Source organism: Erpetoichthys calabaricus, chromosome 2 (genome assembly GCF_900747795.2).
Source record: "Erpetoichthys calabaricus chromosome 2, fErpCal1.3, whole genome shotgun sequence".
NCBI lineage: Eukaryota > Metazoa > Chordata > Cladistia > Polypteriformes > Polypteridae > Erpetoichthys > Erpetoichthys calabaricus.
The window spans coordinates 322,549,142-322,564,798 of NC_041395.2; the positions used below are offsets into that span (position 1 = coordinate 322,549,142).

The 15,657-nt window shown below is 36.6% G+C and overlaps 1 protein-coding gene across 9 annotated transcripts in view; it reads right to left on the reverse strand.

Moving 5' to 3' along the window:
- The window catches only part of LOC114647307 (sorbin and SH3 domain-containing protein 1), a 155,943-nt gene that overhangs the window by 102,517 nt on the left and 37,769 nt on the right, over nucleotides 1-15,657 (reverse strand). For 5 of the 9 annotated variants that reach the window (XM_051923353.1, XM_051923354.1, XM_051923352.1 and 2 more), the window contains exons 6-12: nucleotides 15,408-15,436; nucleotides 15,227-15,325; nucleotides 12,187-12,828; nucleotides 11,131-11,466; nucleotides 7,254-7,401; nucleotides 5,121-5,150; nucleotides 4-143 (exon numbers count right to left, since the gene is read on the reverse strand). In XM_051923353.1, the coding sequence (XP_051779313.1) occupies nucleotides 4-143; nucleotides 5,121-5,150; nucleotides 7,254-7,401; nucleotides 11,131-11,466; nucleotides 12,187-12,828; nucleotides 15,227-15,325; nucleotides 15,408-15,436 (1,424 nt within the window). Of the gene's footprint in view, nucleotides 1-3; nucleotides 144-5,120; nucleotides 5,151-7,253; nucleotides 7,402-11,130; nucleotides 11,467-12,186; nucleotides 12,829-15,226; nucleotides 15,328-15,407; nucleotides 15,437-15,657 lie in introns of all 9 variants that reach the window. The other 4 variants (XM_051923346.1, XM_051923347.1, XM_051923348.1 and 1 more) reach the window with 3 other exon arrangements.

The window sequence follows — 15,657 nt, forward strand, 5'->3', positions numbered from 1 at the left end:
TACCCTCATGGGTATGCCTATCCCATCCAGTGAACTGCTTCCTATGTCCTGGAGGAGCTTCATTCTTGGGCGGTTCCTGTCTTCCATATCAGTCTGTTCTCTTTGCCCATCAGGCAGGACACTGGGGCATTCTGCTAAATGATCTGAGGAACAGCAAGGGCAACACTCAGGATATGTACAGATACACTAGACAACAACAGCACAACTTTACACCTCATTAAAAGCTGATGTAAGAGAAAGGGAAAGATATTCTGATAATTGTGTGCCAGCACTGAGGAGCAAAATATACAAGGTGGGAAAGCTGTAACAAGGTACTGTAATGTAATATATGACTACAAATAACTTTTTTTACCTGTATATGGTGACAAGGTTTAAGTGTGAGTAATGTCTCTGTAATTTTAATGACATCTCTCCATCAACATACAAAGTATTTTCGAATGCACGCTTTGTATATTGTTTAATACACTTAAATACATAATTTTATAGCGTACCATGTCTTCATAACTTCATTGCATCCACTCTTCTGTACACAGTATAATGGTTCCAATAAATACTTTTTATTTTGATGCACAGGCTTTCACTGGATTACTCCTGCACTTCTAGCACAATCTTGCATGTAGATGCACTCAGATGTGTGAGGTGTATTAGCAATCCATTGATTTAAACAGTTTCCTTTGAGGCAAGCACTGAATGCGTTGCGGAGTCAGCAACATTTCTGAAATGTCCATGGGATTACCGTTTTATGTGGAGTTTCGTTCAAGATGTCTTATGCTAATACTATACATGCCATTGACATGGGAGAATTGCATCAACCGCCTCACTAATCTTAAATTCTCAGAGCAATGCTAGCGATGTATCACACTGATAAAACTGAGTTAATAAGTCCATTCCACATCTATACTTTGCTGTTAGCTAACAGGCAGCCTATAGTGATGATGACAGCAAAATCAAAATCTTACTGAAGCAGACTGATTAACCTTAAACATTTAACTTTAACTTAGGTCCCAGACATAAACTGACTAGCTCTGTGTAATCACAGATGTTGATGCACTGAAATATAATAATCATCTTTAAGCATAATTTGTGCTTACTTGACCATAATTTGTTTATTCTGTGTGTGCTACCATATATAGAGAATGCAATATTATTATCAACTCAATGCATGAGTTCCTCAAACGAGAAGCAAACTGTTGAGAACTTTTTAGCAAGTCAGACATGAACATGAAGACTGTCATCAATCAATTTACAGATGACAGAAAAAAGGAAGATATAGTTTGGTAATGTTCAAATTGTAAGGCTTTTATATTTTGACTTTGAATTAAAGGAGTCTTTGGCAATGCATTCAAAGCCCAGAATTACAGTCATGTGGTCGTGTTGATCGGTTAGGTTTATTTCACCTTGCCTGTGTCTCCTACGCTACTCCAGTGGAAGGATTATTATTATTAAGGTTGTTCTTGTGTTATATTATGAAAAATAAAGCACTATTAACATAAGAAAGGAATTTGCATTGATTTTTTTTAGATGGCACATATATTTCCAATACTGTAAATGGAAAAAGGAGGAAAAAGTTAACTACAATTCATGTATTCAAACCTTCCACTCTGTTCTATATCGAAGACTGGGCTCCTCAAAGGCATCCAAGTCTTTCTACTGCTGAAAACAATGATAAATGTCTATTCTAAAATCAAGCACTAAGCATGGTCAATGTTAAGCTGCTGAATGTGGCCAAACAAAGTTACAGAATTTTATTTATGTCGTAACTGATTATGTTTTGCCCTGGTTATGTTTATGACAATTCAGTACCTACGTATGCTAAACTGTTTTATTTTGCTTCATATACTTACTGGGTGTCTTTGAGTGTATTGGTTTGGTGATTTTTATCACACTATTCTGATGCTGGCAACATTTGTTTACTAGCTGTTTGGGCAAAACACCAATACTGTATGTAGGTTAAAGGTTTCCGCCAACAGTCCAACAAAGACATGCCAGTTAGGTGAACTGACATTGTTAAACTGGCCATAATATATGTTTGTGTTTAACCTCCAAATGACTGTTGTCCTCTCTAGGTATTGTGCCTGACTTGTACCTGATGATTACTGGGTTAGGCTCCAGCTGCTCCATAACACTGCCCAGGATAAGTAGATTAAGAAAATGGATGGCTTGATGGGTACATAATCATTTACTCTTTCATTTGCTGTTCTTAGGCTTGCCAGCCTGCGCTCACTGTTCAAGGTCTTCATGGAGCAGACCAAGCATTTCCATCACTACCATATACAGTAATGTGTAGCCAGCAGTACACCTTGAGCTATTAGAATGGTAATTCCTGGAATTCTAGGAAAATTATGCTTATATCACATTATAAGCAGTGCTCTATTGTGTATAGCAGTGAGTGCAAAAGTTATCAGCAGTGTTTCATATTGTCCTCTTTAAGTTATTTGCAATCAAAAAAGGTTTTACAGCAAAGTAATAAAACATTCAGAAGATCTTGGAAACAATAAAGTGAATGGCCTTTTGGGTGTGAGGGTGAGGTTAATTTAGACAGCACTTGATCTTTGATACCAAATAGAGACATAGTGTCTTGAGGAGACCCATCCTCGTTAATCTCTGGCCCAGAAATACATTTTAGCATGAAAACTGCATGCCACTGTACATATAAAATGGATGGCACATGTTAGGGCTTTTTGCTTTTTTCAAAGGACAGTCTGCTCAGCTTTGTTTTTTTAAGTTGCATGTGTAAGAAACAACGTAAATTAAGTGTGTCATTGGGATGCTGTGAAGCAAAGCAGAAAGCATAAAAATTCTATTGTGTAGGGAACAAAAGACTGCAGATGCCCATTTTACAACATGAGTGCTCCTTGTGATGCACAAGTATATTTTTTCTATCATATCTTCAGTGCAATGATTGGCAGGTCATCAATGCACTAAAGACTGAATATACATTCTATCACATCAGCCTTTAATGGTGTCACCAAAGCTATGAAAGCCATTTCAACATGCAAACATGTTCATCAGCATGCAGCATGATTCAGGAATCCAGTTCATGCACAAGCTCATGCAATGTGACCCTTCAAGCACACAGCCCCCACAGCAAATACAATTTCTCACACTGATGTACTACATACTGGAGGACTCAATGCTGTCCTCTCTATTATTTAAGCTTCATGCTTACAGATTAACTTGAGATCCTGATAACACTTACGCTGACGTAACCACCATATCCATTGTTATTATCAAAGCTTTAGTGTATAGAACAAATACACAGGAAACACAGGGAATTGGCATGTTCTGTGCCCTTCACATGTATAGAGATGCAGATATGACATATTGCATCTAAATATACCACAAATATCAAAAGTCTAAAGACTGTTATTGAAATTGCAGCTTTTGTTGAAAGGCAGTAATCAAGATAAATCATATCAGACTCATTATTATGTTTATGGTCTTGTAGCTAGTTCAATGTTTCTCTGAAAAATTGACAATGTGCATAGCCATTATAGTTGTAATGTCATTCAGATTTAAGCAGTCACATATAAAAAGAAATTTGCCATTACTTGACATCAACTGACTGTCCCTAAATAAAGTTAGCTGTTACTCTACAATTTACTGAAGGTTTCATGGTTGTATGATGTAGAAGTAACCATAAATGATAAGAAGGTAACAGAAGACAGACATTATCTTAAAGATACAGAGCAGGAGGGGAACAGGAATGAACTTCAAAGGCATTGTATATCCATATAAGTAAAATCATAAGATGTTTGATTGTCATCCAGTCAAGCAAAGATGACTGATTTGGTTTTCACAAAATTTTGCGTGTGATGTGCTATTGGTCCAATTTGAAATATAGGCACTATGGCATCTATTGGTGAGAGGGGTTTTTAGGTTAGATATTTTGTGCAAAACATCCCACTCTTTGATAGAAAGCATAAGTTTAAGAAGACTTTCATCTTTCAAAACAACAATTATTTGAAAGGCACAGCCAACAACTTTAAGGAATGGCTGAAGATAAGGAAGAGCAAAGTCCTGGAATGACCCAGTCCCATATGTCAATCCTGTATAAAATCTGAACACTCACTTAATGAGCTTGTTGTTCCCAAGAGACCCTTTTGCAATCCCACTATGCCAAGTTAATAGACACTCAGAAATACTGTACTTATTTTTAGAATTAAATCAAAATGCACTTCATTTATGAGTCATTATGTAAAAAAAAAATCATTAAAAAGAGAAAATGTTTAAATTACATGTTCTAAAAAATGTTTTTTTTATTTGTGCAAGTTTTTTGTTTTTTTAGTTACAAGATCATTATTAATAGATGAAGAAATGTCTGCAATGATTTGCTTTGTTTTTACTCTTTGTATCAACAAAAGCTGAAATTTTAATAAGGGTGAGTAGACTTTGATATCTACTACCCTTTTTTTCTAGGTTAGGGTACACAACAGATGCCATCCTCAAAAACTTGACTTGTTATATTCAACTTCTTAGGTGTCAGCTTCTGTTATACATACTGTATAGTGTTTATGAGCTTGGAGATATATGTCCCCCACATATGCTCAGGAGTTATATAAAAGCATAAAGATGATTGTAAAGGGATGACACAACAGGCCTGAGGGTTGGCTGGGATTTGGTATGCCGTGACTCAGCAGCATCAGCCGTTGCATGTCTTTTCTTCTGCGTATTTAGCAGGCAGCACTACGTGAATATTCATAATTATTTTTTTATTTTCGAACCATGGTTGGTGAAAACCCTGGATAAGGCAGGCCAACTGTGTATTGTAAAAATGTAACTTGTTCAACTCATCACTTTGTTTCTGTGTTCAGGCTTCCCTGTCACTACCGCAACAAAAAGTAAAGAACTAATGTATGTTAGGTGCTTAATTTAAACTGGCAGTTAAAAATAAAACATTTATAACCCTGCTGAAAAATTAAGAACAAATGGCTGGTCTCTTTATGTGATGTTGTGTCTGCTGTTACAATCAGCAAGTGGGGTTGATAGGTGGTATGGGGATTAAAGATGTGAACCCACTAACTACCTTAGCAAGAAAATATGAATGTATTGCTTGATGATTTTCACATTGTTTGCCAGAAATTCAAGCAGACAGCTCACCAGGCACCATTAATTCATACCTGCCAAACTATTAAGTCGTTTTTGTTGTTCTGTATGAGGAGGGGGACAGAAAAACAGAAATCAATCAATAAGCAGCCTTTGAAGAAAAAAAATGCACCATCCTGGGAAATGGATAAAGCAAACAATACTGACACAACAGAAATTCAGACTGCCATCAGCAATGTTTGGTTTCTGAATATACATTAAAAAAAAGAAAGAAAACCCTTAATTACTACACAGAACTTACATCATTTCTGATCATCCTGTAAATAGCAACCTGCATTATTCTTGAATTTCTTTTGTCTCTAAAACAATTTATGAAATGAAGACGCACATTTAGCAAACACATCTTCTTAAAGAGCTTTAGGACAGTGCTCATTATTAGGCAATGTACTATATAAATGACAGCACTTGCACTGCAAAGTGTTTTTCAATAGGAAATGTGCTATCAGCATATAGAACTGTAGATAAATGAAACAAGCTGCTTAAGACTATAATTCAAAGTAGCACTTTCTGAAATTTTCCTTCTATTTTTAAATATTGCTGGCAAAAAAGAAGCAGCATAGTAAAAATAATAAACGTTAATGCTTCGCAAAGCCAAATAGGATATTTAGTAAAGGACGCTAACTTATGGTTTTATTGGATTAAAAAAACTATTTTGATATCTTATTGTTGACTAGATCTACATTATAACTGGCTTGAGATAAATCCTTCATTTTGATATTATTTGTGCAGTGCACTTTACTGACTTCTCTGAGGACCATTACCAATTGTTCTTTGAAATTGTTTTGTTAATTCTTTAAAAACTGTCCTCTCATTGATTTTTTTCCAGTTGTATTCACCCACTTTGATTTTTGTTGTTTTCGCCTGTAATATATAGTATTTATAACTTCATTTTTTTAGTGGCTATAAACTTACAGTTGTGAATCACATCTTTAAAAACAGTATATCTAATTCTTTTTTTTGCTGGGTTCTTACTAATGTAAGCTGGGCAGGACAGCACAAATTAATCTATTCTATACAGTGCACTTGCAAAGTGAGCAACTTCTGTGGGAATGTTATATTTACAGTGTACAATTTAACTTATAGAGCATTTTACATGGTGAGCATCATCATTAGGAGCTTTATGTGCTTTAGGATGTAATAGAACAAGTCTAACAACCAAATCATATAGCTTCCTGCTAAGTACATCCGTAAATGCTTCACAAGTATACAGTAAATCATAACCTTCATTTTAAATGGAATTTTTAACCCATTTAATATTATTATAAATTTAACTTTGGGTGGTGTATAAGAGCACAATGACACTTGAATACCTCCACAGCAGGCCAAATTAAATGTGGCCTATAAACTATTCAACGTGCAAAGAATGTAGAATTATGTACTTAACATGCCTTTGAATGAAGAATATGTATTACATGTATAGTGAACCAAAACTGTTGTGTATATAAAAAATTCTATGCTTTAACTGGACAGAGGAAACCGAATATTGGCTCTGTTTGTTAATGCACCTTGTATTATGTGTAGCATCACTTGGATTTTAAATTTTAAATTCATCTGTTAATACTTTGGCATATTGGACTATATTCTGTACAGCTTCGCAAATCCATTTTAACATACATCAACCTTAATCTACTGTAGGTCCTTGAATTTTGAATTATATCCACAGACACTATATCTGCAATATATAATGCAAAAAAATTCCTAAATATCTTTAATTTACAGTGTAATACATTAGCCTTTGTTTTATCTGTCACTCTTAGTATTAAACAGTGTTAAGTAATACTACTTATGCAGTTTCTTGCAGGGTGAAAAGCCTCCGAACTACAACTTTAAAATCAAAATCACTTTTTTTAATAAAATGCCTTGCATGCTGAATAGCTTCCCTGGATATTTGATGTGAACAGTGCAAAACAATTAATCTCCAACGATATTTTTACCAAATTAGAATGCTGTAGGGAAGCCGAGGGTTTTTGTAGTCCTATTCCTTAACCAGTGTATAAAGTTAGATATTTACATGAATTATAAATTAGTGTTATTGATAATTATATTCCAATAAGAAGATCACACTGAAAAATGTAGTTGGCTGTTCAGAAAGCTGTAAAATAAGACTGTGACAGTTCGCTCAGCTCTCTAATCACTTTGGGTCTTACCTCTGTTGTGCTGTAAAAGCACTATGGTTGGGTTTACGATTGTTGTGGATGGATAAGCAGAGGAAGGCTTGCCTGCTGAAGGAAAGTATGAGCGAGTCGTGGAACTTGAGCTAGGTGGGAAAACTTCAGGAATCACAGATGGTTCCACCTTATAGAAATAGAAAACAAATAAACTGCATGAAAATTCATACTTATGGAGGCACTAAAAACGATGAAGACAATGCAGAATTTGGAATGACGAAGTTCAGTCAGAGCAGCATAGTCATGCTTGTCCTCAGTTGAGGCGAAAGAGCTAACAATAACACTTGCACACTTACAGGTGATAGAACAGAGAGCTGAGAAGTAAACTGTAGATGCAGAAAACAGAAAAGCGGAAAGAGGTCTCACTGGCCATTAGAGATCCTGCTTTCTGATAAATATGGCATCCCAGACTACACAATGATGTGTTTAATGTCAAAAGTAATACGGGATACAACAAAACTGAATGTGATTTGCAGAAGACTGTCCAAGGTGGCAAAATCAATGAAACCAGAAAGAGGCTAAAGAAACTGCAAAGTAACCACAAACCAGCTCTTCATAAAATTTGCCTGCAGCAATCTAGTTGCAATACTATGAAGCAGGTAGAAAACATATCTTGGTAGCTGGTCTAGTAAAGGCAACATAAAATGAAGAAACAAGTACTCTGGACCTAAGGCAATTTGCTTGGAGTAAAGTAGTTGATATAGTAAGCTTCCAGGTTTTGACACAGGTACTCCTTATCAACCAAACCACATCACTGTCATTACCCCTAGTTGCTACCTGCTTTTTTTGAAGATTTAAATATAAGGTAAAATCAGCAAATCACCACAGTTACTGCTGATTTGAAATCCTGGCTGATTTCTGTGATAACTGAAGAGTATACTTTATAAGAATATATGTACAAAACAATCTGGCCAAAACATTACAGTATACATAACTTACAAAGCATAACAACAAAACCATGACAAAAAAAGTCTTCAAATAACAAATATATTACTCAATCATTTCCATCTTAAATTGTATGCATTACTGTCAAAAACGTATCTTGGCCTGACAAAAAAAAAACAAAACACAAAGATGTTTCATCAAGAAATGAAAAAGGCTTAAAATATGTTTTTCAAACCTCTGTTACCTGAAGCATGGATGGCTATCAATTTTTTACAGCTTATTTTACAGTTTGATAATTGCAACAATAGCTTTCATTTGGGAGGAAATTAGCATGTGCACATCTAAAGACAAAAAGATTTGAATCACATTATTAGAGTAGTCTCTCAGTGATTATTTTATTATTATTTATTACTTGGCTAATGCCTTTACCTGAGTTGACTTAAAATATTTAATGTAAAAACCTGTTCCATTTCTTTAGTTTTTTCCAGTTGGAGCACAGGCAGGTGAAGTGACTTGTGTTTGGTCACACAATGTCAGCAGTGGTATGTGAACCCATAACCTCACGGTTAAGAAATCCAAAGCCATAACCACCACGTCACAACGCCTGTGTCATAAGAGTGAGAACGCATGTAAAACAAATCGAAAATTTCAACCTTTTAGAGTATTTCATCTTTTCTAAACCATCATGATTTAAATATTTGACCTTCCAATGCACTGCTCATTTATATCTAATTTATATTTTTTAATATCTATCAGGGTGTTACTATACATACAATATGTAAGGAAAACAAAAATAACAAAATTGGAGAAGTATATTGAGAAAGCTCTAGATATTGAAATGTGCATGAGGAAAATATACCTCACAAAAAAGTGCACATATAGAATAGAGTATTGCTTTTACCAAATGTGACTTAAAAATGATTTCCATATTTCTACAATTTAAACACTAGCAGATTAAGATTCTTCTCAGTGTCATATTATGAGTGAGAGGTGTGAATTATGTTTTCAGACTTGGTATCTGACCACAGTGAACACAAGTGTGCAGTAATTTATGGTACAGTAGAACAGTTTCCATATATCTTCAAAGTCAGCTTTGCAAGGTATTTGCTATGTAAATGCATAAATGAACATAGTAATACACTTGTGTATGTGTATCTGATTACACTGCTAATTAATCCACAAAGAGGCACCCTGATATGATACATACCAAGCCTAAAACCAAAGTATTTAGTCGATTAAGCATTCACTACTTGCAAACCACTGTAACCTTAAACGCAATCTGTTTATTAAATCTTTTGTTGAGTAATTAAAGTTTGACTATTATTATATTATACTGTTACTGACCCTTCTCCATTCTGTTCTTCTTCTTTGTAGATATTTGTAGCCTTGGGATTCAGTGATAAAATTCATTTAATCTCCTTAACAGACTTTAGCACATGCTTGTGATACTGTAGAATGCCCAGGAGGGGTGGCTGGCTATATGACCTTGGTTTTCATAACTGTTGGTTATAGGTGACACAGAGAGGTTTAATTTCTCCAGGAATGCTGTTGACTGGAGTTTTTATTTCTCCTTTGTCCACTATCAGGTGCAACACTAATGAACTTTATACTGCTATGTTTTTTTCTTTTATTAGTTATTTCAATACATTCTGATTGACTGTTTTTAACTCTGCAAATGCTGCATGGTTTAATAATCTGCTGCTAGTACAGTACATTATAGCTGTGTAAATAAGTGTTCTGAGCCTGTACTCCATGAATAGCGCTTTGCAAAAATGAATTGAACTGAATGTGATTTGGATTCTGAATGCCTGTCATTATGTGCACAGAGATTTTCTTCCCACATCCTGAAAGATGTACAGTTTAAGTAAACTGGTGATTCTAAATTGATCCTGTGTGAGTGGAAGTGTAGGTGTTTGTGAAAGTGAATCTTCTGATGGATTACGATAGTGTGAAGGGTAACTGGGTTTGTTCATGTCTTGCTCTTCTTGTTGGCAGGATGGACTGTAAATGAAATTTAGCATTTTTTGAAAATGTTATGTTATGGTAGTAAAGGAACTCTAAGAATGCATTGAAAATAAATTAATGATAAATTCATTTTCAATATCACTATTTGTTTTGTAAAGAATCTTGAGATGTTGTATATTGAATAAAGATTCAGCTCTACTGTACTTTGATAATAATCAGACCTTTCTCTGTGTTAACTTTGCCTCAGTTAAGAGAAAAATTAGGGATATGCAGAACTTACAGAAGCTTCTTTCCCTGAAAAGCAGGTCCCACTACAGAGCGCACTTAATCACAATTTCCCAAATCATGTTAATATATAAAAGCAGAAGGAAAACAAAATCTGACAATAGTCTCTATAGATGATTCTTCACAAATGCTAGTCAGCTCAACACACATCCACCAGCAGTGCCGGGATCTTGGTCTCAGCGGGTACCACTGAAATCGAATGACAACAGCTGAAGAAAGTAAATTTAGTTTGAGCATGGCAAGCTGGTACGGGGAATTGGTGTCCTGGTACCAAAGCTGTTACAAAAAAAAAAAAACTAGCTGCTGCCAAAAGAGACTGGCAAGCAGTCATCTGAGAACATGTAAATGAACAAAAGATAACAAAATGACCTGTGCTTGCCATTTTTGGTTTGAAACCCTTGCCATTAAAGAACAGTTTTTGCAAAAAATTTTAATTCTGTAGCAGATTATTGTTGTTCGGCGAGACTCATCTCTTCTAGAATAGGAAGCAGAAAGTGAAAGATGGCAGGAAAATCTCAGGCCTCTGAAGCAGGCTAGAAGGAGAGAAACAGTGCTGGTAACTCTCTGCATGCATCATGCTATGTCAGCCCAAACAGCTTCATTGGTTTACTTATTTAAACATTTGCGAAAGTATCAGACAGGCTTTGATAGTCACAGTAAAGCAGAAAATGTGGAGGCAGGAGAAGTGGCAGGCATGCTTCTGTGGAAGCACTTGTCTTACTGTAGGCGTAGAAACTCCATCAGCTGCTGCGTCCGCAGATTCTGAGATCTCCTGAGCAGCCTCTATGGGCTCAGCGGAATGGACAGGTGACAGGTTAACAGGGGATGCCGAAGTACTGATAATGGGTGAGCTGGGAGCTGGGGACCTTTGAAGGCGGGGAGGAATGAAATCATCAAGTGTCGGGAGGGTCAGAGGTGTGTCAGCGGGCATGAGAGGAGGAGGAGAAGGTAGTGATGGTGGAGGGCTGTCCAGGTTGCATTTGTGTATTGAAGGAAACTCAGCCTGATCCAGCGGGACCACTATGACACCAGGCTGAACAGCAGAAACCAAGCCATCCTGTGGAAACAAGGGTTTAGTTACACCAGTACATCTAACATTTACCAGTGCCAGAGTATGGTAAAACACAAACCACATAGAGGCAATGATCTCTCTGAGACCACCTAATAAGTAGTGTAAGTAAATTAAAAGAGAGGAAGAAAGAATGAAATTTTAAAGAAAGGTGTGAAATCAAGCTTTTTTTAAAAGAGTTTTTTTCATCAACAGTTGTCTGAGAGCCAACACCTTCTTTCAGCATAGTACTGTAGGACCCCACCATTAAAATTCTGACTTTTGCTTCTCCAGTTTTTCAACATAATCTTATAGAATCTGCTTTATGTCCTTGCTAAAAAAATGTGGTAAGTGTACAATTTTGCTTAAGTTTCTAGTATAACAGAAAACAGACAGGGGCAATCCTGCAGACTTAGCTAATACCGGGTTAGTCTTTGACCTATGGAGATTTTGGTTACCAGAGGGTGCTGTTTCTATGCTTTTTGTTCATCAGCGATCAGCTTTCTTCATCCACGCATTCCTTATTTTTGGAAAGCCCAACAATAAAATACATAATACAGAAAACCACTTTGTTAAGTTGAATAGTTGGTTTATAGTGTCCACTACTACACACCTTCAGATTACAAAAAGATAGAAAGTGAAATATTAAAATTAAAAAGCTACAAATTGAGATTGGATTGTTAATCATAAACAATACATGATTTTAATCAAGTTAAGAAAGTCCAGTACCCTGCCACTCTTCTTCTCCTGCCCACTGGGATCCATGCCAGGCTGTTGGCTCGATTTAAGGCACTGCTGCTCCATCAGGGCTTCACTGACTGGGATTGCTGGAGCTGGCATGCACATCTTCAAAGACTCCTGTGGCTGCCACATTATATGGGGCTCCTTTGCTAAGAAAGGTCTGGGGGGAATAGGAGGGGGTGCACTTTGGGTGTCTTCTGTGTCCATACGTGCTGGGGTTTTGGAAGCTTCCACTACTTCAGGTGAGCAAGTGCTGTTAGACAAACAAGCTACATACAGGCTGCTGACCTTCTTCTTAATGCTATCCTCTAGACTGGAGGTGTCAGCGGTCAGAGGTGCTACAGTCACCAATGTCTCCTGTTGCTTAGCGTGCACGGGGTATCTGGTAGCAGCACTAGCACTGTTCATGGACAAAGCCTGCACACCTGTGTGTTGTTGAAAAGCCCTTTCACCTAGACTGGGGCTTTGTGACAATAGCTGCCCACTGCAAAAACCAGGTGTTGCTGCAGGCACATACGGTTTGGGGTAGCTCATGTACAAACCGTCTGTGCCTGGAGCGAGGGAAAGGAAGGATGGACTTTGGTTAGTCAAAGTTTGGCATGCCAAGCTAGGTGGAGACTGGGGGAATTTCTTACCAAATAAACAATAAAACAATATAATAAGGAGAGAAGAAAACAAAAACATCAAAAAATTGAAGCTGGAAATGGATATTGTTAATCACAGGGAACAAAAGAAAACTATCTAAAAACTTAAAATGCATAATAGATGTTAGAGAATGAGGCTCATCATAAAAAGGAAGGTTTTATGAGGTTTTACTTTAACTAAAGTTAAAGTAAAAGTAACCATTTAGTAGAGAATACACAGCAAATACAGTAAACAACTGAAAATGTAAAGTTTAACACTCTTCTGTACATCAAAAGCTGAAAACAATTAAAAGAAATAATGGCTTGTGCCTACTGTCTGACTTCCTTAACATGGCTGTGTTAGGGTAGTGAACTAGTAATGATTACTGTCATCTATCTAGAGTATGTCATTTGATAGCTAGGAAGTATCTGGAATGTTAAGTTTATTATTTTATGTAAATGGTGTGAATATTTCATGATGCTTTCTGTATAGCTATTTTTCTGACGTTGATTACTGTGGAGGATAGTAGGCTGTCCGTAAATCCAGAAATAACATCAATTAAGCCAAAGAATTAACAGAAGCTTATTTAACAGAAGTAAATAACAGAGAGGTACATATACAGGAAACAATACTCTCCTGTTTCTCTGGGCCTTCATAAATGGGTCTTGAAAACCCCTCTGATATGGGGGGCACCTGCAAGACTTACAGTACCTATCATAAATAATACACAATTACACATGCAGGACATGGGACATCTGGAGGATTTACTTTATATACCACAAAGAATACACAAATACTGTGTTATTACATTCCATGCCTCTCTCTCAGATACATGGACCATCTGTTCCTCTCACTGGTTGAGCACTAGTGTAAAGAAGAGAGATCTCCTAGTCCTTCATACACTACACACACTGGAGGTTTGTCTGAAGGGACCTTTTAAGCTGCAGCTAAGAAACACGTTTAAAACCAGAATTGCCCACTGGAACCTTTGGGGTCATCCTCCTAAATCTGTACTATTTCCTCCAGGTGTCACTGCCATTCCAGACCACAGCTCCTAGGTACACCCAGCACAGGTATCTAGTTCTTCAATTAGGAAAAGGAAAATAGAAACGTCAGCATGTCTAAACACTTTATCAAGAAGTCTCAAATCCTTATTTGTCAATCACCCCTTTGCTGTCACATCTGTGAGCTTCCTATTATCATAGCTAATGAGTCCTACTGTTTGTTAATGGCTTTGTTACTCAGTGTTAACTGTGCAATATTTATGAATGTTATTTAATAATGTTATATGCTCTCTAGTTGGAAACATTTGCTGCAAGGAATGTATTTGATTGAAAAGTGTTAAGTAATAGCTACCAAGTAACCTTAAATTAAATAAATAGCGTTTTTCTATTTCTATTTTTCTTTTGTGTTTTTAGCCTCTTAAGCATCTGTTGTTTATGAGACTGTGGGCATCTTTGCCTTCTACAAGACTATACAGAGAAGCCTGATGTAGATACTTTCACCTGCCCATATGTGTGTCCAGGCTTTTCTATCATGTGAGGCACAGAAGTACAGCAGTTAACCCAAATCGTTCAATGAATGTCATTTCATGTGCTTATCGTCTTGAGCAAAAGCAATCTGTATGAGTCTTAGTCTGCCACTCTTAGTCTGTGTGACTAAGAATTTTTAGGGTGTACTACTAACATCATTCTCTCTACATCTTTTCTGTTTGCATGCGTCTCTCATTTCCCGCATGTTTTCTGTCCGCCTCTATCTTTTCTAGATAGATAGATAGATAGATAGATAGATAGATAGATAGATAGATAGATAGATAGATAGATAGATAGATAGATAGATAGATAGATAGATAGATAGATAGATAGATAGATAGATAGATACTTTATTAATCCCAAGGGGATAATACTATAAAAGAATTCTGTTTCTTTAGCCACATCTCTCATTGACCTATTTAGTGTGATGAAATTATCTGTTTTAAAATTGAAACAAAACATACTTAACTTCTTTTATATACTGTACACACATGCTCAAACTGTCGCAAGCCAAGTAAGTCAAGATAGTTGGAGATTCCTTGTATTTATAGCTGCTACTGAAATCTTCATAGCATCATACAGTATTAAAAAGCAACAGGTACTTATTAATCACAGATACTATTGCTTGCCTACCTAATATTTTGGTGACAGGTCTGTACCTCTACTGTAATATATTTATTTTGAAATTAAATTTGTACTACTCTGTGCTCAGTTCCCTCTAAGTGATTCCAGAATGAATGGACCAAGAGCTGTTCCAGGGAACAAAACCAGTGAAACACAGCAGCAGTAGAACAGATAGATAATTTGAAACATTAAAGCATTTTTGAAGTTTTCTCCCATAGCTGTTCCTCATCCCACTTTCAAACTCTTACCTGTGACTGAAGGTTAGGTCGAACGCTCCTGAATCCCTTAGCTGCCAGTGATGAGGTGGTGCTGTCTCCATTTGCATCACAGCAAGCAGTCTTCCAGGCATCTGTAACAACGAGTTAAGAACAAGAGAGTACAAAATGGAACTTTGTGATCACTAAGCTGCACTTGTACAAAGTGGTCCCTATCTACGTCACTGTCCAGGGCTTCTGTATCTGAAGGTTTCCCCCAAAGTGGGCAGGCAGGGCAGCATAAATCAAAGAAGAATAAGAAAATACAACTCAGAGAGTGAAAACAAATCAGCTGTCTGTGCCCTATGTGAGAGGCTGGACAGTTACCATGGAAACCAGAGTGACACAAGATGCCCTTGTAATCTCTGACCTTTGGAAACACAACAAGGCTCTCTTTGACAACGATGTGGAAAGCAATTGTTCCC